Source organism: Rhinatrema bivittatum, chromosome 8 (genome assembly GCF_901001135.1).
Source record: "Rhinatrema bivittatum chromosome 8, aRhiBiv1.1, whole genome shotgun sequence".
Lineage (NCBI taxonomy): Eukaryota > Metazoa > Chordata > Amphibia > Gymnophiona > Rhinatrematidae > Rhinatrema > Rhinatrema bivittatum.
In genome coordinates, this window is record NC_042622.1 from 82,859,005 (window position 1) to 82,881,734 (window position 22,730).

The 22,730-nt window shown below is 45.1% G+C and overlaps 1 protein-coding gene across 11 annotated transcripts in view; it reads left to right on the forward strand.

Moving 5' to 3' along the window:
• Positions 1–22,730, forward strand: part of USP20 (ubiquitin specific peptidase 20) — a 211,290-nt gene that overhangs the window by 45,481 nt on the left and 143,079 nt on the right. For all 11 annotated transcript variants that reach the window (XM_029614272.1, XM_029614271.1, XM_029614270.1 and 8 more), the window contains 4 exons: positions 11,867–12,039; positions 20,848–20,942; positions 21,795–21,828; positions 22,081–22,126. In XM_029614272.1, coding sequence (XP_029470132.1) covers positions 11,867–12,039; positions 20,848–20,942; positions 21,795–21,828; positions 22,081–22,126 — 348 coding nt within the window. The remainder of the gene's footprint in view (positions 1–11,866; positions 12,040–20,847; positions 20,943–21,794; positions 21,829–22,080; positions 22,127–22,730) is intronic.

Genomic DNA, 22,730 nt, shown 5'->3' on the forward strand with positions numbered 1-22,730 from the left:
CTTGTGGCCTGGTTTTGGCCTCTGTTGGAAACAGGATACTGGGCTTGATGGACCCTTGGTCTGATCCAGCATGGCAATTTCTTATGTTCTTATGAGTCCATCTGTCTACACTAAGGAAAACAAAATTATCAGGTAAGTAATTTCTCCATTAGGAAAAGAAGATTACAGGAGACGCTCCCAGAGTCGTTAGGTTCCTTCGTGGGCCTTCCCTTAGGTCAAGCCAGTCGAGTGGGGGTTAGGCAATCCCTGTTCAGTTTTAGCCCACAGCATCTAGGGGTAGGAAAACCAGGGGTCCTAGTTCCCTCCTACCCCTGAGGTCTTCTTCCCTGAGTCTTCAGTCAGCAGCAGGGAAGTAAATCTTTCTTCTGTTTATTTTCGTAACTGACTGTATCTAAAAAAAAAAAGGGAGTTTGCAGTATAAGTCCTGTTGGCCTAAGGCGTTGCAGGCTGCTTCTTAGGGTATAGAAGAGTTGGTGAGCGGTGCTGCATTGTTTTTGAGGCAGTCACTGAAGTGACTCGTGCCGTGGCCATTGGAAGGTTGGCACAGCAGGACAAACAGACTGCACTGAGTGTGCTCTCTAATGGTGCTGACTTCGGAGTGCGCCAGAATTTGTTGGGCCTCTGGCGTCTGCCGCTCAAGGCTTAATTCAGCCACATTTTGTGCCAATTGTGCTGCGGGGAGGGGAGGGACCCTCCTTAGGGTCGGCAGCCATCAGGTGAGCTACCCGATCTTAGGGTCCTGTCAGGGAGGCCTCCGGGAGAGATTTTTCCGCGACAGGCAGGAGGGCTGCACATGGCAGGAAGCAGGCACCTCCTTGTGAGCCTCGAGATTCCCCTCCCTCTTTGTCTCCAGCAGTGAAAGCTGGGGTTGAGGACCAGGGGGAAGAAATTCTGGAGAGGAATTATCCAAGGATTTTGCTTTACTCCTGCACAAGGCTTATTTGGCCAGAAAAGGTGCAGAGTGTAAGCGGCCTCTGAGTCAGAAATTGCAGCAGAACACAAAGAGGTCTCGAGGGTCCCCGGCCAGGGGTTCGGGTGTCCTACTCCGCCGGTTGGGTCTTAGCTATCCTACTGGGAATGTTGATTTGGATGATTCTGATGGCAAATTTTGATCCTGCGGATGATCCTGGAGATGATCTAACTAATGACTGGTCAGTGAAGAAGCGGGATGGAACTGGAGATTTGTGTGACCCTGAGGGGAATGACCCGTGGATCATCCAGCTGTCCCGCAAAGAGGTGTTGAGACCCCTTATTTCCCACGTCTTGAAGGAACTGGGTATTAAGGTGCTTCAGGAGGATTCTGATAATGGAGTAGATCCGGTGCTGGATGGCCACCTAGGTTCTCCGAAGGCTTTTCTGCTCCCCAAGAAGGTTAAGAAACTGGTGAACTGGGAGTGGGATGCCCTGGAAGCAGGTTTGAAGGTAGCCAGGGTGATGGCGAAGTTATATTCTTTAACCAAGGATATTTTGCAGCTTTTGGTTTTGCCCAAGGTAGATGCTTTGGTGTCGGCAGTCACCAAGAAGACAAACATCCTGGTCACAGGGTCTGCTGTGCTAAAGGATGCTCAGGATCAGAAACCAGAAATCCAGTTGGAGGATGTTTGAGGTCTCGGCCTTAAGCCTTCAAGTGGCGATCTGCAGTAGCCTGATGCAAAGGGCCTGTTTGCGCTGGGTACAGAAAGCCCAGGAGAAAGCTGTGGGTTTCTCTGACAAGTCTGAACAGGCAGCCCAGTTAGAAGCTGGGGTTCCGTATGTTGCTGATGTGTTATATGATTTGATTCGGATTTCGGCCAAGAGCATGGTATCAGCAGTGTCAGCATGCCATCCGCTGTGATTACAGAATTGGTCAGTTGGGGGGGGGCAAGTCTCAGCTTTGCAATCTCCCCTTTAAAGGAAAGCCACTATATGGGGAGGACCTGGAGCAGTTAATGAAGCAGTTGGGGGAGTCAAAGGGAAACAAGCTGCCAGAAGATAAGAACAGCAAGAAGACCTTTCCTGGTTGCTTCCGTTTCTGGGATGTGAGGCATTTTCGTTGACATTGCAGAAGCAAGGATCTGGAAGGCAGCAGTCCTTTTGGGGTTCCTGAGGACCTTCCAGGGATGGTGCCGGTCAGGATCCTGGAGCTCGTAAGTCCTCACAATGAAGCCACATCAATCCACACTCTTGAGGAAGAGGTTGGGGAACGCCTGACACGATTTTTTATGGGGAGTGGACAAGGATCACCTCAGACCAGTGGGTTCTAGAGGTGATAAGAGACGACTACGCGTTAGAATTTTCTCACCCTGACAGGAAGCCTTCATGAAGTCTTATTGCACGTCCCACAGCAAGTGAGAGGCGGTCCTGGATATGTTGCTTCGACTTCGGAGGTTAGGCGCAATCATTCTGGTTTCTGCAAAGGAGTAGGGTTGAGGGAAGAACTCTATTTACTTCATAGGTTCCTTCCTTCTTGAGAACTTTCGGCCCATTCTCGACCTGCAGAGAGTCAAATGTGGCTCTGCAGATTCTGTGTTTTCATATGGAGATGTTGTGAACAGTGATAGCGGCGGTTCATCAGGGAGAATTTCTGGCCTCCTTGGATTTAACTGAGGCCTATCTACAGATAGGCCTCAGTTAATGCTGGAAATGCTGTTAATGCTAGAATGCAGTTAATGCTGGAAATGCTGGAGCAGCATTTCCAGTTTCGCAACCTGCCTTTGGGTTAGTGACAGCTCCGCGGACTTTCATAAAGGTAATTAGTTGTGGCAGCTGTGCTTCAAAAGGCAGGGGTTCTGGTTCACCCTTATCTGGATGACTAGCTTATCTGGGCAAAGTCGGAAATAGAATGTGGCTGGTCAGTTCAAAGGGTGCTGGAGATGTTACAGTTCCTGGGTTGGGGTGTGAACCTAGCAAAGAATCATCTAGTTCCGAGCCAGTCTTTGGAGTATTTAGGGGTGAGATTCGACACTCGATTGGGCAAGGTGTTTCTTACATCAGAGAGTATTCTGAAGTTTCAGTTGCAGGTGTCTCAACTTTTATGTATGTCAGTGCCCAGGGCCTGGGACTACCTGCAGGTTTTAGGTCTATGGCAACTACGCTAGATTTAGTTCCATGGGCCTTTGCTCACAAGCGTCTGCTTCAGAGGGCACTTCTGTCCCATTGGGATCTGTTGTTGTAGGAGTTGCATGAAGCCTTACCGCTGCAGGGGGCCTCCAGATCCAGTCTCTCATTGTGGCTGTCATGATCCAGTTTGGAGAAGGAGGTGGATCTAAAGGTCCCAGACTGGGTGGTGGTGATGGACGTGAGCCTCAGAGGTTGGGGGTGGTCTGTCAAGGGTGGACGGCCCAAGGGCGGTGGTCGCCAGTAGAGGGGACCTGGTCTATCAATCATTTGGAAACAAGGGCGGTTTGCAAAGCATTGAGGGTGTTCCTTTCTCAGATTTGGGGTTGAATGTTGAGAGTATTCTCAGACAATGCAACAACGGTGGCGTATGTCAATCGTCAAGGCAGGACGAAGAGTCGAGGAGTGGTTCTGGAGGCCCAAGAATTATTTGTCTGGGCAGAGCAGTACGTACAAGGGATTGAGGCATCTCTTGTTATAGGAGTGGACAATGTACAAGTGGATTATCTCAATAGGCAGCAGTTGGACCCAGGGGAATGGGAGTTGTCGTTGGAAGCCTGGGACTACATCTGGGCCAGATGGGATGATCCCCCAACTGGATTTGATGGTGTCGTGCAACATACCAAAGCAAGGAGTTAGTTGCAGAAGAGAGTCAGGAGCCGAAGGCATCGACAATCTGGTTCTTCCGTGGTGAACACTGATCCTGCTGTATGTGTTTCCTCTGTGGCCTCTTGTAGAACGAGTCTTACAGCATATAGCGTGACATCTAGGCAGGGTAGTGGTGGTGGCGCCTGAGTGGCCTTAGCAGCCGTGGTTTGTGGATCTGATTCATCTCCGCATGGACGGGCCCATCAGGTTGGCTCATCTTCAAGGCCTGTTCAGGCAAGGACCTATCTTCTCGGATCAGGTGGATTGCTTTTGTCTCATGGCTTGGCTTTTGAAAGGAGATGTTTAAGATCAAAAGGGTACTCGGAAGTTGGTTATCACTACTTTACTCCAGGCACGGAGACTTGTCATGTCACTAGCCTTTGTTAGAATGTGTAGAGTGTTTGAGTTTTGGTATGTAGAGGAAGGCCTGTATGCATTACGGGTGGATGTTCCACACATCCTGGCCTTTTACAGTAGGGCTTGACTAAGGGTCTTGCCTGTAATTCATTTTGAGTACAGGTGGCAGCCTTGGGATGCTTTCAATGAAAGTTGTAAGAAAGGCCATTGTCTTGTCCATATATCATATGATTTCTCAAGGGAGCCAAGTAAATGTGACCTCTGGTGCGGAGGATGTGTCCTTCTTGGAACTTGGAACTTGGTGTTGCAAGGTTTGTGTGGTCCTCCATTTGAGCTGCTGCAGAAGGTTCTTTGAAGGACCTAACTTTAAAAGTGGCATTTCTGGTAGTGATTTGTTTGGCGGAAGGATTTCTGAGCTTCAGGCTTTGTCCTGTAGAGAACTATTTCTGCGCATTTTAGACTATGGTGTGTCTTTGCGGACAGTACCCTCATTTTTGCTGAAGGTTGTTTTGTCTTTCCACCTCAACCAGATGGTAGAGCTTCTGGCTTTCCCAATGGCTGGTGAGGGACAGCAGGCGAGGGATTTGCATTTCCTGGATGTTTGTCAGACTCTGTTGCAATATCTTAAGGTCACTAATGGCATCAGACGGTCAGATCATCTTTGTCTTGTTCAGAGGTACAAAGAAAGAAACTAAGGTTTCTAAAACCACTATTGCTCATTCGCTGAAGGAAACTATTTTTTTGACCTATCTCTGTAAGGGTCGGACTGTCTCAGAGGATTGCAAACACATTTGATTAGGGCGCAGGCAATTTGCTGGGCGAAGTGTCATTTGGTGTCACCACAGGAGATTTGTAGAGTGGCTATTTGGTCATCCCTTCACACTTTCACCAAGCATTATTGCTTAGAGGTGCAGGCACCAAGGAGGCGAGTTTTGGTGAGTGTGTTCTGTGAGTGGGTCTTTTGGATTCCCACCCTGTGTATTGGAGCTTGGGTACATCCCACTTTTTTGGACTGATCTGGGGTATGAATAGGAAAGGTTCTTGCCTGCTAATTTTCATTCCTGAAATATCACAGATCCTTTTTTTTTTTTTTTATCTTTTATTGAGTTTATTAATCACCCATATCACCCATATCATGTACATAAAAAAAAAACAAACACAGCAATAAGTATACAACAAAGTCAGAATCGACAAAGACACAAGATCACGAAAAATACAAAAACCTTTTGTGGACTTAATAATAAAATGCTTGTGTAAACAGCCAAGTTTTTAGCAGAGTCTTAAAAGTCTTGGCACTGACTGCTCTGCGTAGGGCTTCTGGGAAAGAGTTCCATTTAGGGCAGCCACAGAGAAGGTGCAGTCTCTGGCGACACTCAGTCTGGCATGCAGAGGTGAGGGTACATCTAGCAGGCCTCGTTGTGTGGAACAGAGCTGACGGGACGGACAATAAAGCCATAAAAGAGCATTACTCCAGGGTGTGAGGCATCAGAGGAAATAAGGTTAAATGCGATTGTTGCAATCTTGTATTTAATACATTCTGCTATCGGAAGCCAGTGTAGATCAACGAGAACTGGGGAGATATGCCCACGCTTGTGGCATTTAGCAGTAGTTGAAGGGGTTGAAGTGTTACTGCAGGGAGACCAAGGAGTGAGGAATTACAGTAGTCTATTAACGGTAGAATGGAGGCCTGTACCACAGTTTGAAAGTCTGATTTCTCTAGCAAGTGTTTTAACGCCACAAAGCATGCAAAGTTTGGAAAGCCTGCCCTAGTTCTGTTTTTAACAAATGGGTGAAAAGATAAGGTGGATTCAAAACACCCAGATTGCAAATACAAGAGTTCAGAGAAAAATATTTGATCAATCTCTCGATTTGACAGAGGCCTACTTCCACATTCTGATTCACCGCGATTACCAGAAGTATCTACGCTTCCACATCCTCAACCGGGATTTTCAGTTTCGGGCACTGCCTTTCGGCCTCGCTACCGCACCACACACCTTCACCAAGGTCATGGTGGTGGTGGCGGCGGCGGCCCTCCGCCACGAAGGAGTCCTAGTCCACCCCTATCTGATTGACTGGCTCGTGAGGACCAAGTCGGAGAGTCTCTGCAGACAGGCGGTGGATCGGGTTCTCGCTCTCCTTGCATCTCTTGGCTGGTTAGTGAATTTTCCAAAAAAGCAATCTTCGGCCTTCCCAGGTGTTAGAGTTCTTGGGGGCCCACTTTGATATTCGGATCAGCAAGGTGTGCCTACATTGCGCACGGGTTCTCAAGTTGATCGACCAGGTTCGGAATCTGCTCTCGCTGCCTCTTCCGATGGCCTGGGACTACCTACAGGTCTTCGGCTCGAGGGCCTCCACCATCGACCTCATCCCCTGGGCATTTGCTCATATGCGACCGTTACAGAGAGCTTTGCTATCCTGTTGGCAGCCAGTGTCGGAACAGTTTCACGTAGTTCTCCCGCTTTCGGCCTCTACCGTCGCCGCCTTGCAGTGGTGGCTTTCGCTTCCTCATCTTCTCCGGGGAATGCCTCTTCAGTCTCCACAGTGGACGATAGTAACCACGGCGCCAGTCTCTTGGGCTGGGGCGCAGTCTGCCAGTCCCAGTCCATTCAGGGGATCTGGTCTCTGGTTCAGTCTCGTTGGCACATCAATCAGTTGGAGGCCCGGGCGGTGCGTCTGGCTCTACAGGAGGTTCTGCCCCTGATACGCGGCAAAGCGGTGAGGGTTCTCTCCGACAACTCCACCACCGTGACTTATATCAATTGTCAGGGAGGCACTCGCAGTCGCCTGGTGGCTCTAGAAGCCAACCGTCTCTTCGACTGGGCAGAGCGGCATCTGGAATGTCTGGCAGCCTCCCACATAGCGGGAAAGGAGAATGTATAGGCCGATTTCCTCAGTTGTCAGTCTCTTGATCCAGGAGAGTGGGAACTCTCAGAAGAAGCCATGGATCTGATCGTCGACAGGTGGGGTCCCCCTTACCTGGACCTAATGGCGACCTTGCGCAGTGCCAAGGCCAACCGGTTCTCCAGCCGCTGGAGGGAGCACGGCTCGGAGGGAGTGGATGCTCTGGCTCTTTCTTGGCCCGCGGATATCCTTCTGTACGTGTTCCCTCCGTAGCCTCTGGTGGGAAAAGTTCTCCGAAGAATAGAACTCCACCGAGGGCCAGTGGTTCCGGTAGCACCAGAATGACCTCGCAGACCGTGGTTTGCGGATCTTGTCAACCTGGCGATGGACGGACCTCTCCGGCTAGGCAATCTTCCTCGCCTGCTTCGGCAGGGGCCCGTATTTTTCGACCAGGCCGATCGCTTTTGTCTAGCGGCCTGGCTTTTGAACGGAGACGCCTGAGGCGTAAGAGCTATAAGGAGGAGGTTATCTCTACTTTGCTACTAGCTCGGAAGCAGTCGACTTCTCTAGCTTACGTACGCGTTTGGAAAGTCTTTGAGACTGTTTGTGCGGAGTCGGACGTCTCGGCACGCTCCGCTCCGGTCTCGTTGGTTCTTTCTTTTCCACAGAAGGGTCTCTCCAAGGGCCTCTCTTTCAGTTCCCTGCATGTACAAGTTTCCGCTCTCGGCTCTCTTCTTGGACGGGTCGAGGGTCATCCCTTAGCGGGCCACCCGGACGTGGTTCGGTTCTTAAAGGGAGTCAAGCACCTACGACCGCCCGCTCGCTCTACTTGGCCATCGTGGAGTCTTAATCTTGTCCTCCGGGTTCTGTGTGTGGCCCCATTCGAGCCTCTCCTTCGGGCTACAGTAAAGGACCTCACGCTCAAGACAGTCTTTCTCTTCTCTATCTCTTCCGCTCGGCGGGTTTCCGAGATTCAAGCATTGTCCTGTTGGGAACCTTTTTTGCATTTTTCCGATTCAGGAGTTTCTCTCAAGACGGTGCCTTCTTTCTTGCCGAAGGTTGTTTCCACTTTCCATGTCAACCAGTCGGTGGAGCTTCCAGCGTTCTCTCCAGAGGAGATTGCGGGTACTGCTGGGGGCGATCTTCGCAGACTTGATGTCAAACGAGTTCTACTCCAGTATCTCCAGGTCACCAATGACTTTCGGGTCTCGGATCATCTTTTTCTCCTCTAGAGTGGTTCTAATCGGGGCAAACCGGCTTCTAAGACTACTATTGCGCGGTGGTTGAAGGAGGCGATTTCCTAGGCCTACCTTTGCCAAGGTCGGGCGGTTCCTGAGGGCCTAAAGGCCCATTCGTTGCATTCTCAAGCTACTTCCTGGGTGGAGAGCCAATCAGTTTCTCCGCAAGAGATTTGCAGGGCCGCTACATGGACGTCCCTGCATACTTTTGCTCGACACTACCGCCTGGATGTGCAAGCACTGGTTTTTGGTTCCTTTGGGTGGCAAGTGCTTCGAGCGGGACTGTCTCGGTCCCACCCGGTTTAGGGAAGCTTTGGTACATCCCACGGTCTGGACTGATCCGGGTACGTACAGGGAAAGGAAAATTAGTTCTTACCTGTTAATTTTCGTTCCTGTAGTACCACGAATCAGTCCAGACGCCCTTCACTGTTTCTCTTTTCTTACTGTTCACTCGAAGCTTGTTATTGCAGATTCTCAGAGGTTAATACTTCAATTTCTGGAATGTTGGGAATTATTTTCAACAGAATGTTGGGAATTATTAGAAAGGGAATGGTGAATAAAATGGAAAATGTCATAATGCCTCTGTATCGCTCCATGGTGAGACTGCACCTTGAATACTGTGTACAATTCTGGTCACCGCATCTCAAAAAAGATATAATTACGATGGAGAAGGTACAGAGAAGGGCTACCAAAATAAGGGGAATGGAACAGCTCCCCTATGAGGAAAGACTAAAGAGGTTAGGACTTTTCAGCTTGGAGAAGAGATGGCTGAGGGGGGGATATGTTTAAAATTATGAGAGGTGTAGAACGGGTAGATGTGAATCGGTTTTTTACTCTTTCGGATAATAGAAAGACTAGGGGTACATGGTAGGGGGCACTCCATGAAGTTAGCATGGGGCACATTTAAAACTAATCGGAGAAAGTTCTTTTTTACTCAACGCATAATTAAACTCTGGAATTTGTTGCCAGAGGATGTGGTTAGTGCAGTTAATATAGCTGTGTTTAAAAAAGGATTGGATAAGTTCTTGGAGGAGAGAAGTCCATTACCTGCTATTAAGTTCACTTAGAGAATAGCCACTGCCATTAGCAATGGTAACATGGAATAGACTTAGTTTTTGGGTACTTGCCAGGTTTCCAACAGTGGCCTGGATTGGCCACTGTTGGAAACAGGATGCTGGGCTTGATGAACCCTTGGTCTGACCCAGTATGGCATTTTCTTATGTTCTTATGTTCTACTGAACACCGGACGATTACACCGGAAACCTTGGTTGTTGAGAACCAAGTATATGCAAGAGCGCTTAGTTCTACCATGTTCTTTATAATGTTATTGAGTTGCTCAATTGAGCTTTTTGGTTACTTGCTTGATCCTATTTACATTTATTGTTTTCTGCTTTGGCAATGGTTATACTGAAGGGCTGCAGGGTAGGCTTGGTCCTGATATAGGATACCCTTTCAGTTTTGGTCTGTCTCCATCTGCTGGACAGGAGGCTCAACCCATGGTCTGGATTGATCCGTGGTACTACAGGAACGAAAATTAACAGGTAAGAACTAATTTTCCTATACAGAAGATTTAATTGCAAATAACAATTACTAAAGAGTAAATATTATTCTCCAAAGCCTTTGTCTGTAATTATCCTATCACTACCTTCAGTGATATACTTAGAATGTAATTTGATAGCAAATATGTTCTCTCCACTGCATATTTGCTCTAAATTATCTTGTCCTTACATCTGTAATTACATATTCTCCAAAGCCTTTGCCTGTAATTCTCCTGTCACGACTTTTAGTTCATACCTTGAATGTAAATAATACTCAGGTCATTCTCATACCTGTAAAAATATGATCTCTATACTTGATTATACATTTGCTTTGATAGCCTTTAGTTTTATACTCCAGCTCCTAGTTCTCTGTATAGCATGTTTGCTGCATTATATTATATGTACACCGATGTGATGTTCCCAACGACTGTCAGTATATAAAAATATTTAAATAAAATAAAAATATATCAGTTTGTGCTGTCACATCCAGGAAGTGATCTCTTTCCCCTTTAGCTATTCTCACTTTATATACTAAAAACTGGCAAATGTTTGGGAGAGATGTTTCCTCTCTTTGTATTCTTATCGGTTCCAAGCAGAGCTGTGAATGTTCTGTAAATATTCCCACTTATTCTTTTGGTATCGCTCAATTATTTATTTTCCCATCTGGGAACTGCTGGCACTACAGTTCTCAGATTCTTTCTTGATTGTAAGCATTTTTTAGCATTTCACAGTGCAAAGTAGTAGTTATGAGTTCACTTTGGCCTGTGGCCTTCAAACTAGTCTCAGCTATCTTCCATTACAGTGTTGTTTAATGACATCATCCACTTGTGTGGCTGATTTGTCTTGCTTGTCCACAGATATAAAATACAGCAGCCTACTACTAGGTATAATTAACAACCAGCTAATGTCACCCACCAAGCCCCATAGAGGAACCCAACTGAACCATAACATATGTACTTTAAAAAGCAAACAAACAAAAAAAAACCCAGCCATTATCACTAAAGAATTGCCCTACTCTTAACCCTCAAAGTCAGTCCACAGGAAAAAGGCCAAGTTTTTTTCTTTTTCCTAAAGGAGAGGAAGTTTTGATGAAGCCTGATCTCCCCAGGAAATCTGTTCCATAGCGAAGAAGCCACTATAGAGAACACCATAGTTCTCTCTCACATGCTTTACAAGCTTCCCTAGATGTAGGAATGCATAATGACACGCCCTTTGCTTGACTTAAGTTGACATGTGAGGAGGGTACCACTGTTAAGGAAAAGATGAAACAAGATTTGAAACAGAGGAGCCATGGAAAGTGAAACCTGCACTTTCATAATAAGATGAACCAAGAGTCACAGAGATAAGGAGTCTAAACAAAGGGAAATTATATTGCTAAAATATTTATCACTTCTGTTAATAGTTTTTCATAATGTTGGATATGTCCTCGCCAAGCTATTAATGGATTATTTTAAAGTATTTATATATCACACAAATACGACTATTTTTCATGGCGGATTACAAAATTTTCAAAACATACATAATATAATGTAAACCGTTTTAATGTAAACCGGTATGATTTGTATTTTATACAAGAATGTCGGTATATAAAAATAAATAAATATAAAAGATTAAAATACATTAAAATGTCATATAACAAATCTATATAAATCTCCATGCATTATAACCAAGGTAAAAGACTCCTTGTTACATTAATGATTAGGAAATGAGGGGATGTGGGCCTGAAGGTCTTCATTATATTCTCTGCTTCCTTTTTCCCGTCCCCCCTCACTAATTGCAGTCTAACTCCTTTCTCACTAGGGCTATTGTAGCCCCCAGCGGTGCAACATGCTGCTGCCAAGGCTTAATGCTAGATTCTAAGCTCCTAATTAGTGAGAGACTACTGACAGAGGAGAGGGAGGACATGTGTGTATTGAGGGGGCAAGTGAGAGGTGGTGGCTGATGCTTGAAGCTCATGGAGAAGACTAGGAATAGGAGGAATTGACATTGCTTCTAGCTGCAATTGCAGGGGGTTGTGACAAGGATGGGGATGAGTTCCCTTGGTTTGTGAGCGAGGGGATAGAACGGCTTGTCATAGGGAAGGGAGAGACCTCTGCCTGCTGCAGGTGGGATGCTAACTCCATTACTTTCTTCCATTTTTTCTATCAGGTATCCACCATGGTGGAAACATTTCAGGATCTGTCCCTACCTATCCCTGGGAAGGAAGACTTGGCAAAACTGCATTCTGCCATCCACCAAAATATGCCAGCTAAGGTGGGCACATGTGGGGATGGCTATTCCACTCAAGGCTGGATCGCCTTTATCATGGAGTACATCCGAAGGTGAATGTCTGGGGTTCACTGGGCCTGCCGTGGATCAGGGTCACTGGATCCCCTCTCATGCTCTACTGTTGGTGTTTTGGACGTAGGTTTGAAGATTCCTCAGATTTTGCCCAATTCTGTATACCTATGTGGGTGGTTCCTGTGCATGCCCTTGCAACCCCTAATGACCAGCTTATAAGAACTGATCAGGCATTCATCTACCCTCCCCCCATTTTCTGTCTGTTATATTCCTATATAAATAGCAATAATATTCAGAGAGGGTAATTATAAGAAAAAAGTGGTTATATTTTTTTCTTAGCTATAAAAAGATAATATTTCTTTAGTAATAATAGATTACAGTGGATACAAATAAGTGTTTAAGAGGCTAAGTTGAGCTATATACAAATTGTTGGCAATTACTTCCCTGAGAGATCTCTGAATCTGAATTGATTGTCCGGTCAATCCGTCTTCCGGTCAGGCAGGCAGGTAATCAGGCAATCTGACAAATGAAAGCTGTCACTGCAAGCAGGATCTCTAGGAAGCAGTCACTGCTCAGGGATGGGAAATCATGAATACAGTGTGCTGGGAGGCTTCATGCACAAGCTTGTATTAGTGAAATAAGGTTAAATGTGATTGTTGCAATCTTGTATTTAATACATTCTGCTATCGGAAGCCAGTGTAGATCAAGGAGTACTGGGGAGATATGCTCACGCTTGTTGGTACTGGCGATAAGTCACACTGTGACATTTAACAGTAGTTGAAGGGGTCGAAGTGCTACTACAGGGAGACCAAGGAGTGAGGAATTACAGTAGTCTATTAACGGTAGAATGGAGGCCTGTACCACAGTTTGAAAGTCTGATTTCTCTAGCAAGTGTTTTAACGCCACAAAGTTCGCAAAGTTTGTAAAAGCCTGCCCTAGTTCTGTTTTTAACAAATGGGCGAAAAGATAAGGTGGATTCAAAACACCCAGATTGCAAATACAAGAGTTCAGAGAAAAATATTTGATCAGTCATGAGACGTTTTTGACATAGTCATGGATTAACAAACACTGAGTTTTAGATAGATTTAAAGACTGCTTATAAAAAAATAACCATCGCATAATGGTAGATACATACAGGTTTATGAGGCTGACTGTGTCTGTTCACAAGGGACGCACTTGAACGAAAAACTGGACGTTGTCTGCATACATTTTATAGCCATCACACAGCCCAGCTAACAGAGGCCCATCCCATGGTTTCCAAAAGGCTGGAGTTGGTTCTTTAGTGCAGACTGTTCATCTGGCTGTAGTTTGCTGGCTCTTGGGTGTCCAGCTTCTCGTCACAGTCTTTTATGCCTAATGGGCGTGTCACTCTTATCTTTAAGACTGTTCCTCTCGCGGTACAAATTTCTTCGTGCCACTATCCCTGGTCTTCCCCTCTTTCCCGTCGATAGCAGGGCTGAATTAGCCATGCTGTATGGGGAAGCGCCGCGATCCCGGGTAGGCGGAGTTTTTCTTAGTTAATCACAGAGTTTTGAATTCTGTGCGTCTGCGCGGTCGTCTTCCCGCGCGGTTCTCTCACCTCTTCAGTTTTTTTTTTCCGCGAGCCGTTCGCATGCGGGGTTTTTTCTCTTAGTACATTTTTTCTCTGACTGGATATTTTTCGACTATTTTTTCACATTTTTTTTATCAAGAATTCACATCTCAGATGGCTCCGAAGCCATCTGGATTTAAATATTGTCAATGTGGCAAAATTATGTCCATCACGGATGGACGTAATTATTGCTACATTTACCTAGGCCCCGATCACGATCAAAAATCGTGCCGGGACTGTGGCAGGATGTCGCCGAGGGCCCAGTGGCACTGGGCCGTGAAGATGGAAAGGCTCTGCATCGGATCTTCGGCTCCACCATCCTCCATCCATTCCTTGCCGGACCGGCGAAATCGGGTAAGATACACCCAAAGAGGGCGTCCTTGCTGGGACCAGCAGGACTTGAACAACCCGAAAAACGATTAAGGCCAGGGTCTCACACACCCTCAGACCCTCGTCCAAAAGCCTAGGATCCGGCGGGTGAGCCACGGCACAAAGTACCGGAGAGTACTTTTTTGAAAACTGCGCCGTCTGCGTCGAAATCGCATCACGACGCTTCAAGAACGAAGCACGGATACGGCGCGTCTACGACGCATCGCGGTCATGAAACATCCTCGACGTGTCATTCGAGGCACGGAGCATCTGCGAAGCACAGAGCACCTTCGACGCAAGGAACAGCTTCGACACACGGAGCTACGGTGCACGGAGCAGATAGGCGCAAAGCCCATTCCACGATGCACCTACGGAGCATATATTGATTAGGGATGCTCCAACAACACGTGGTGCCAAAACAATGCATTTACAATCACCAAGTGTATCAGACAAGCATCAACAGAAGTCTTCAAAATCAAGAAGTTCTTCAAAAATGTCCTCAACTTCTGAAATTGATATTCAAGGCCTCTCAACATCAGGATCTTCTCTTAGTGGTAGCTCGTTGGTGAGACTCTCATCACTTTCCGGAGAGAAGAGACGTTCTCCTTCATTACAAATACCATTAACAAAACGTATTCGACCTTCACCGGTTATACCTCCTCAAAGTCAACCTAAGGGATAGGTACCAAAAGTTATTTTGCTTGCGGCAATTCCAACAAGAATCTCAAAGCAAAAGATTCACATTCCTCCACAAGTTACTTTGGCTGCATCAACTATGACGAAAATCTCAGATATTCTCTCCTCTTTTTTTCCAAGAATTGGAAAAAACAAAGGAATTACCATCACAGCGTTCTCCAGAAGATTCTCCTGAACCGCCTACAGGGTTAGAACCTCTAAAACCAGCAAAAGATGATACCCCAACTCAACCCATCAGCCCAGGTTCTCCAGAATCAGTTTATTCTGAAACTTCCTCAACAGGTATGCCATCTGACCCTCAGGAAGGTTTACCTGAACCATATTCTCCTCCGGAGGACCTGACTTATTCGAAATTTGTTGAGAAAGTAGGCAGTCTTCTTCAAGTGGAAACGGGAAGAATACCTGACCCAAGAGCTGAAATGCTCGGTATCTTAAAGATCTTCGAATCTCATCCCGAGCCCACCGCTCTCCCACCTCATTCGGTATTAGAAAACCTACTCTTCAAAATTTGGAAGACTCCTTTCTCATCACCGGCTACTTCTAGAAAAATTGATATCAAATATAAAATGCATAATTCAATGATTTACGAATCTGCCCAACTACCACACCAATCAATAGTGGTAGAATCAGCCTTGTCCAAGGCAAAACGAAATAAGTTGCATTCAAATACCCCACCGGGCAGAGAAAATAAATGCCTAGATGATTTTGGAAAAAAGATCTATCACTCCTCTATGCTCACGAATAGGATACATCACCAATTTTACACTGAATTTCTCTCTCTGTATGTGTTTGTTGAGAAGTCGGATATCTAGAATGGGTCGTAGGCTGCCCGACTTCTTTGGAATGAGGAAATATTGGGAATAAAATCCTTGGTGTTGCTGATGAAGGGGGATAATTTGTATAGATTGTTGAGTCTGCAGGTTGTTCAATTCCGCTGTGAGGGATGTGGAGTGGGATTATATCATCCACTTTGGAGGAATATGAGGAAGAGATGGAGTGGATTGAAAATTCAGAGAATAACCATTTCTGATAATGTTGAGTACCCACTGATCTGAAGTGATGGATTCCCAATTTTGGAGAAAAAATTGAAGGCATCCTCCTATGAAAGCAGGTATTGGTGGTGGCTGCATCAATTTCAAAAAGAGGAAGCAGGCTTCTGCTGAGGTGTTGGTAATTATTTTGTTCTTTGCTGCCTGCCACAACCCCTAGCGCCCTGCTGAGCCGCATTTCTCGGAGGTACATACTGTTGAGGCCTGTACTGCATATAAGGTCTGTTGTAAGTTCTCGAATAATACCGACGACGGTAAGGATAGAATCGATGTTGCGACTTCTGAGGATCTGCAGGAGTGGTGAGAGATTGCACCGCTGCACTTTGTTCTTTCAAATGTGAAACTATATCTCCAAATTTAACTCCAAAGAGATTGTCGCCCATACATGGAGTGTCGGCCAACTTCTCATGGACATCTGTCCGAATAGTGCTGGCTCTGCCAAGCCATACGCCTGGTCGCAATAGCTGAAGCAGACGCTCTTGCTGAAGATTCGAAAGATTCATAAATAGAGCATAATAAATGCCTGAGTCCTTCTTCCATCTCCAAGAAAGACTGTTGTGGTGTGTTGTATTCCGATATACACAGTGGACGCAGTTTTTGGAGTGTTTCAAATAAGTACTGCGTAAATGACTTCTCTCAAAAATATTCTACCGCTGATTCAGCCCAATGATTGGCTAGTTTCCTTGGACCTGAAGGATGCATATTCCCATATACCAATTCACCCGTCTTCTTGGCGTTACCTATGTTTCCAAGTTCAGAATACACATTACCAATACAAAGTTCTCCCTTTTGGCCTATCTTCAGCCCCAAGAGTATTCACCAAATGTCTAGCAGTGGTGGTGGCTCACCTCAGAAAACTTTCGATCCAAATATTTCCTTATCTGGACAACTGGCTAATAGTAGCATTGGACCAATCTACACTGAAAGAACACACGATACGCACAATCGAATGCCTTCAGAAGTTGGGATTTCTAATCAATTTCGAGAAGTCTCACCTACAACCAACTCAAATACTTCAATTCATAGGTGCTCTCATACACACAGTCAAACGGAGAGCATACCTTCCCCAGGACAGGATGCAGAACATACAATCATTGGGACACAACCTACTTCACAGAAACCGAGCATCAGCACGCCAGGTGCTTCAACTTCTCGGTCATATGGCAGCAGCAATCTAAGTGGTTCCCCACACCAGACTCCACATGCGCCTATTACAATGGGGATTAAAAACTCAGTGGTCTCAATACATACAACCACTCAGCACCAAGATTCAAATTACAAACGCAATGAAAGAGGACATTCGATGGTGGCTCCCTTCCAAGAATCTTTCCTTGGGAGCTCCATTCCGTTTACCACCTCACCAAATCATTCTGACCACAGATGCTTCCAACAAGGGTTGGGGAGCACATCTGGGCGAACTGAAAACTCAAGGTCTGTGGACCCCTCAGGAATCTATATACCAGATAAATCTCCTGGAGCTGAGAGCCATATGGATGGCACTTCAAACGTTCTCGGATCAGATAAGGGGATCAAGCCTCATGGTATGTGCAGACAACCAGGTAGTCATGTTTTACATAAACAAGGAAGGAGGTCCGGTTCCTGGACTCTCTGCCAGGAAGCAACACGAATTCTACATTGGGCAGTCAAGGCCCAAGTATCAGTTCAAGCAACGTATCTTCCAGGTCTGGACAATGTGACAGCAGACCGTCTCAGTCGGAGTTTTCATCCACACGAATGGTCCTTGAATCCAGAGGTGGCACAAAAGATCTTCAAACAGTGGGGGTTTCCCATAGTAGACCTCTTTGCCACGGAAGCAAACAGACAAGTCCAAACCTTTTGCTCAATTTACCCCAGCAATCAAAGGATGGCTCCAGATGCCTTTCTCATTCCATGGACACCAGGCTTGATGTATGACTATCCACCCATTCCACTCATTTCTCGAACAATTCAGAAATGCATCTAGCATGTATCAGACATGATTCTAATAGCCCCGGCATGGCCGAGACAGCCCTGGTACACGTATCTCTTGAAACTCTCCATTCATCCACCGATATCACTTCAAAACCTTCCACATCTTCTGACACAGGAAGGGGGCTCATTACTTCACCCCATGAATCAATCACTTCATCTCATAGCGTGGAGATTGAAAGGCAAATACTAACTCCCTTAGGTTTATCTTCTCAACTAGAAGATATTCTCATTGCATCACGGAAACCTTCAACCAGACGTAACTACAAAGGAAAGTGGCAATGTTACTTGGACTGGTGTACTCCAAAGAACATAAACCCTTTCTCATCCACGGCCACTCAGTTGTTACAATATCTGCACACACTCTACGAAGCAGGATTAGCCACCACTTCGGTACGAGTTCATATTAGTGCTATAGCAGCTTTTCATGATCCTTTTAATAACCTTCCAATGTCTAACCACCTCAAACCACTCCAAATACTGCAGAACTCAGCTGCCAGAATCCTTACCGGAAAAAAAAGAAACGAACACATTACACCCATTTTAACCTCTCTTAACTGGCTTCCTATTTCTGCACGAATTACCTACAAATCTATGACCATCATTCATAAAATCTTAAATGAAGATCTTCATGGACTAAAAGGCTTAAACATTACCCCCCAAAACCCACAAAGAAACCTACGCTCCAACAACACAGGATTCCTAAACATCCCCACCTTAAGAGACCCTCATCTTTCAACTACGCGAGAGAGAGCATTTTCCATTGCTTCCCCCAAAACTTGGAACACCCTACCTATAGAACTGAGGACCCAGCACATCAAAAAAACATTTAAAAAAGACCTAAAAACATTTTTATTCCGCAAACTCTATTCTAACTATCTGACACCTGATCATCCCAGCACTCAACAGAACTCGCAAGCATAATCCTCCTCCTTCATGCTCTCCTGATGTACCCTCCTTTTCTACCCCTCCCTGCTCACTCCCTTGATCCGTTAAGTTCTTTGAAAATGTTCTCCGCAATATTCTGTTATTCAACGACTAAGAAAATATGTTGATTGTTCACAAAACCCTACTGTTCCCAACTACTATGTTAACTCCATTTGATTGTAAGATAATTGCATATGTTGGATGATAATTGCAGATTTGTAAACCGTTATGATGGCTCTACCGAATAACGGTATATAAAACCCTATAAATAAATAAATAAATTGATATCTAGATTTATGAAGGGAATGATCCGGCTTCGACCACCAGTGACTAAGCCTCCAATTCCATGGGACTTAAATGTAGTGCTGGAACAACTAATGCTTCTGCCTTTTGAACCATTAGACTCTAGCCACATCAAATATATGTCATGGAAAACAGTTTTTCTCGTTGCCATAACCTCTGCAAGGAGGGTCAGTGAATTACAAGCCTTAGTTCACTACTCGCTTTATCTTGAATTCTACCATGACAAGGTGACCCTTCGTCCTCACTCTTTTTTTCTACCTAAGATGGTAACATTTTTTCATCTTAACCAAACCATAACTCTACCTATTTTTATGCCAAAACCACATAATAACGAACGTGAAAAACTTTTACACACGTTGGACTGTAAAAGAGCGCTGGCCTACTATAAAAACAGGACTCAATCAACTTCGAGACCTCAACTGTTCCTTTCCTTCAACCCGAATGATCCTGGTTAACCAGTCTCAAAAAGGACTATAGCCAGTTGGTTATCACAAGGCATACTTTTTTGCTACAACAAACGCTCCATCAAACTACCCTCTAAGCCTCAGGTGCACCAAATTCGCGCCACCGCAGCATCAGTTGCACACTTACGTAAGATTCCATTGATTGATATCTGCAAAGCGGCAACATGGTCATCAGTTCATACTTTCACAACGCATTGCCTCCAACAGCAGACGACCTCTGATGCAGCACTAGGCACAGCAGTCTTTTCATCACTAAAAAGAACATGAGACTGTCTACCACTTCAAAGGTTGATGTCCTAGCCTAATAACAATAAATATACAAGGACACAACCAGATGGCTGGGGACTCCCATACAGCATGGCTAATTCAGCCCTGCTATCGACGGGAAAAAGCAAGTTTGCTTACCGTAAACAGTGTTTCCGTAGATAGGATGAATTAGCCATGCTGACCCACCCACCTCCCTAGACAGTCTTGAAGAGTCAGACACACCTTCTGAACTTACCTCTCGCTGGGCTACAAAGAAACTGAAGAGGTGAGAGAACTGCGCGGGAAGAAGACCGCGCAGACGCACAGAGTTCAAAACTCTGTGATTAACTAAGAGAAACTCCGCCTACCCGGGATCGCAGCGCTTCCCCATACAGCATGGCTAATTCATCCTGCTATCTACGGAAACACAGTTTAAGGTAAGCAAACTTGCTTTTATTGGTTATGACATGCAATAACATGTCTCCTTTTCCAGTCTGGCATGTCCTCCCTCCACCTGTCTTCTAGTTTTCATTCTCTGAAATTGCGATCTTTAACCCCTCCAGTTTACTCTTTTTCCCAACTATGTATATAATCATAAGTATGAAAACATGTTTTCACTCTCCTGCCCCTTTGTGTACCGTATTAGAAAGTATTTTAAAAAGTAATGCAATGCCTGTTTTGCATAGCATGCCGTTCCCTGCTATGCGGTTCACAGAGTGTTTCAAAGCAGCAGGAAATCAGCTCTAATTAACTGGTATGATTGTACCAGAATACCGGTATAGAAATTTAAATAAATATATAAATTACTGTAAACAAAGAAAAAGCTCACAACAGCTTCAAAGACAGACATTGCCTTAAAGGCAGCACTGGTATTTGTTTACATAGAGCCTCTCACAGCAGGAAACAAACAGCAGGAACATCTAATGCTTTTTCAGATTTTGCAATGAACTTTTTATGCCTCTGCCTGTGATCAAGCATTCTTTAAACACAGCCCCATCCCTGTATCGAGCAATTTAACTGTTTAGGCACTACATCTGTTTCTCTATGAGCTCTGTGCACCACCCAGTTAATAGGGTTCCCCTCAAATATAAGTTTGTTGATAGAAGTGGTGTTAACCCAAGTCATAGCTGAGAGTGAAGACAAAATGTGAGGCAGAGCTGGATCTAAAGGGGTAACAGTATATGGGTACCAGAGAACAGTGTTTCTAGCTACTGTGTCTTTTGTTTGTCTGCACAGGTTTGTGGTGTCATGCATTCCCAGCTGGTTTTGGGGTCCTGTAGTGACATTGCAGGACTGCCTTGCTGCTTTCTTTGCTGCTGATGAGCTGAAGGGTGAGTTGGAACTGATGGGTCCTTTAGTCCTCAGAACAAGTAGGGCCTTGTTTTAGACAGCAGGTTTCATCCATCGCCTCTATTTGTTGCCACTTCTGCTTTGCAAAATTTTGTTTGGCATGTCAGTTTTCATCTGTTTCTTTTGACATTCTAGCTCAGTCAGAACAATCTCAGTTGGGCTATGGCATGAGCAATGAATCTTCATTTGCCACAATTTTTCTATCCCCCACCCAACTTGGTTTAGGACTCACCGTGTCTGTTTTCAGCTGGGGTCCACAAACCACAGCTTCTTCGTATGCCTGGCTAATGATTATGATTATGTTTAGACTATTATCACAGTTCCTATTTATCTTCTCTCACTCTCTCCTACTCCTGTTTTTCTCGCCCCTTTGGCCCTTGCTTTCACCCGGCCCCTCTCTCTCCCTTTTCCTTCTCTGCTCCCCCTCTCCCTTCCCTGTTATTTGTAATTTCATTTTCGTTCTTCCATGAGTTGATTGTAAACCAGTATGATGTGACCTACGAATATCGGTATATTAAAAGTTCATAAATAAATAAATAAAATAAATAAATAATGTGGCTCCTAATTCTGGCCACTAAATGGGACTGGGGCTCCTCCTCTAAGAGCTCTGCATGCTGCCTCTGCAGCATCCACAGCCTTGGCAGCATGGAGAGCAGAAGGCCTGACCGAGGTCCTATGCATGGCACTGCCTAGAACAGCCACTGGGCCAACCTCTCTCCCTTCTTAAAGAATTATAAAGATGTCTCTCATCAAATGACCTTGCCATAAGAACACACATTCTGTCTGTCTCTTTCTCTGTGTCTAATATTTTCTCTTTATTATTCCTGCTGCAGGGGATAATATGTACAGCTGTGAGCGCTGCAAGAAGTGAGTGGATTCTCAGTACATGGCTTCTGCCTTGAATCGTAAAGATGTGAGAACTCTGGAGCCCAGATCCAAGTCATGTCCCTTACAAATTGGGAGTAGGGGGGGGGAGCTCAGTAGTGACCTCAATGTCCTTCATGTCATATCATGTACAGTGAGGGGGCAACTTTTGGAGTAGCCTGTGTATATGCATTGATTACAATGCATGGAATCTGAACTGTCCCGGATCTAATTGTGTTTCTCATTCCCTCGTAGACTGCGAAATGGTGTGAAGTATTGTAAGGTTCTTTGCTTACCTGAGGTGGGTATTTATTTATTTATTTATTTATTTATTTATTTAAGTTTTTTATATACCGGCATTCAAGACAGCAGTCACATCATGCTGGTTCACATAAAACGGGGGTGCTTAATAAACTTTAAACTGGAACTATGGTGCAGAAAAAGCAATTGCATGTAACAGGGTGTATAGAACTGGGCGAAGAAGGAAAGAAAGGAGAGATTAATAATGGCTAACGATCGTTATAGGTAGTTAACGTTGAAGTAGTTGATGTTTAGGTATTGATGTTGAGATGTTGAATTAATTAGAGTCCGGAAATGCTTGTTTGAACAGCCAAGTCTTGAGTCTTAGCAACTTCTCCATCTCTGTTCTAAAGCTGCAGTCTCTTGTTCACTGATTGAATAGGAAGGGAGAAACATATGGAGTAGTAATTTTTTTTTTTTTTATCTGTAATAGATATATTAGTAGTGAATAACTGTGAAATATGGAAACAGACTATGATGGCTGATAAAGACCATATGGCCCATCCAGTTTCTTTCCAATTTACTTTTTAATGCAATGCCATAACCCCAGTTGATCTATAATGTTTTTTTCCTCTGCACTCAGGCAGGCCAATCTATACTGGTGA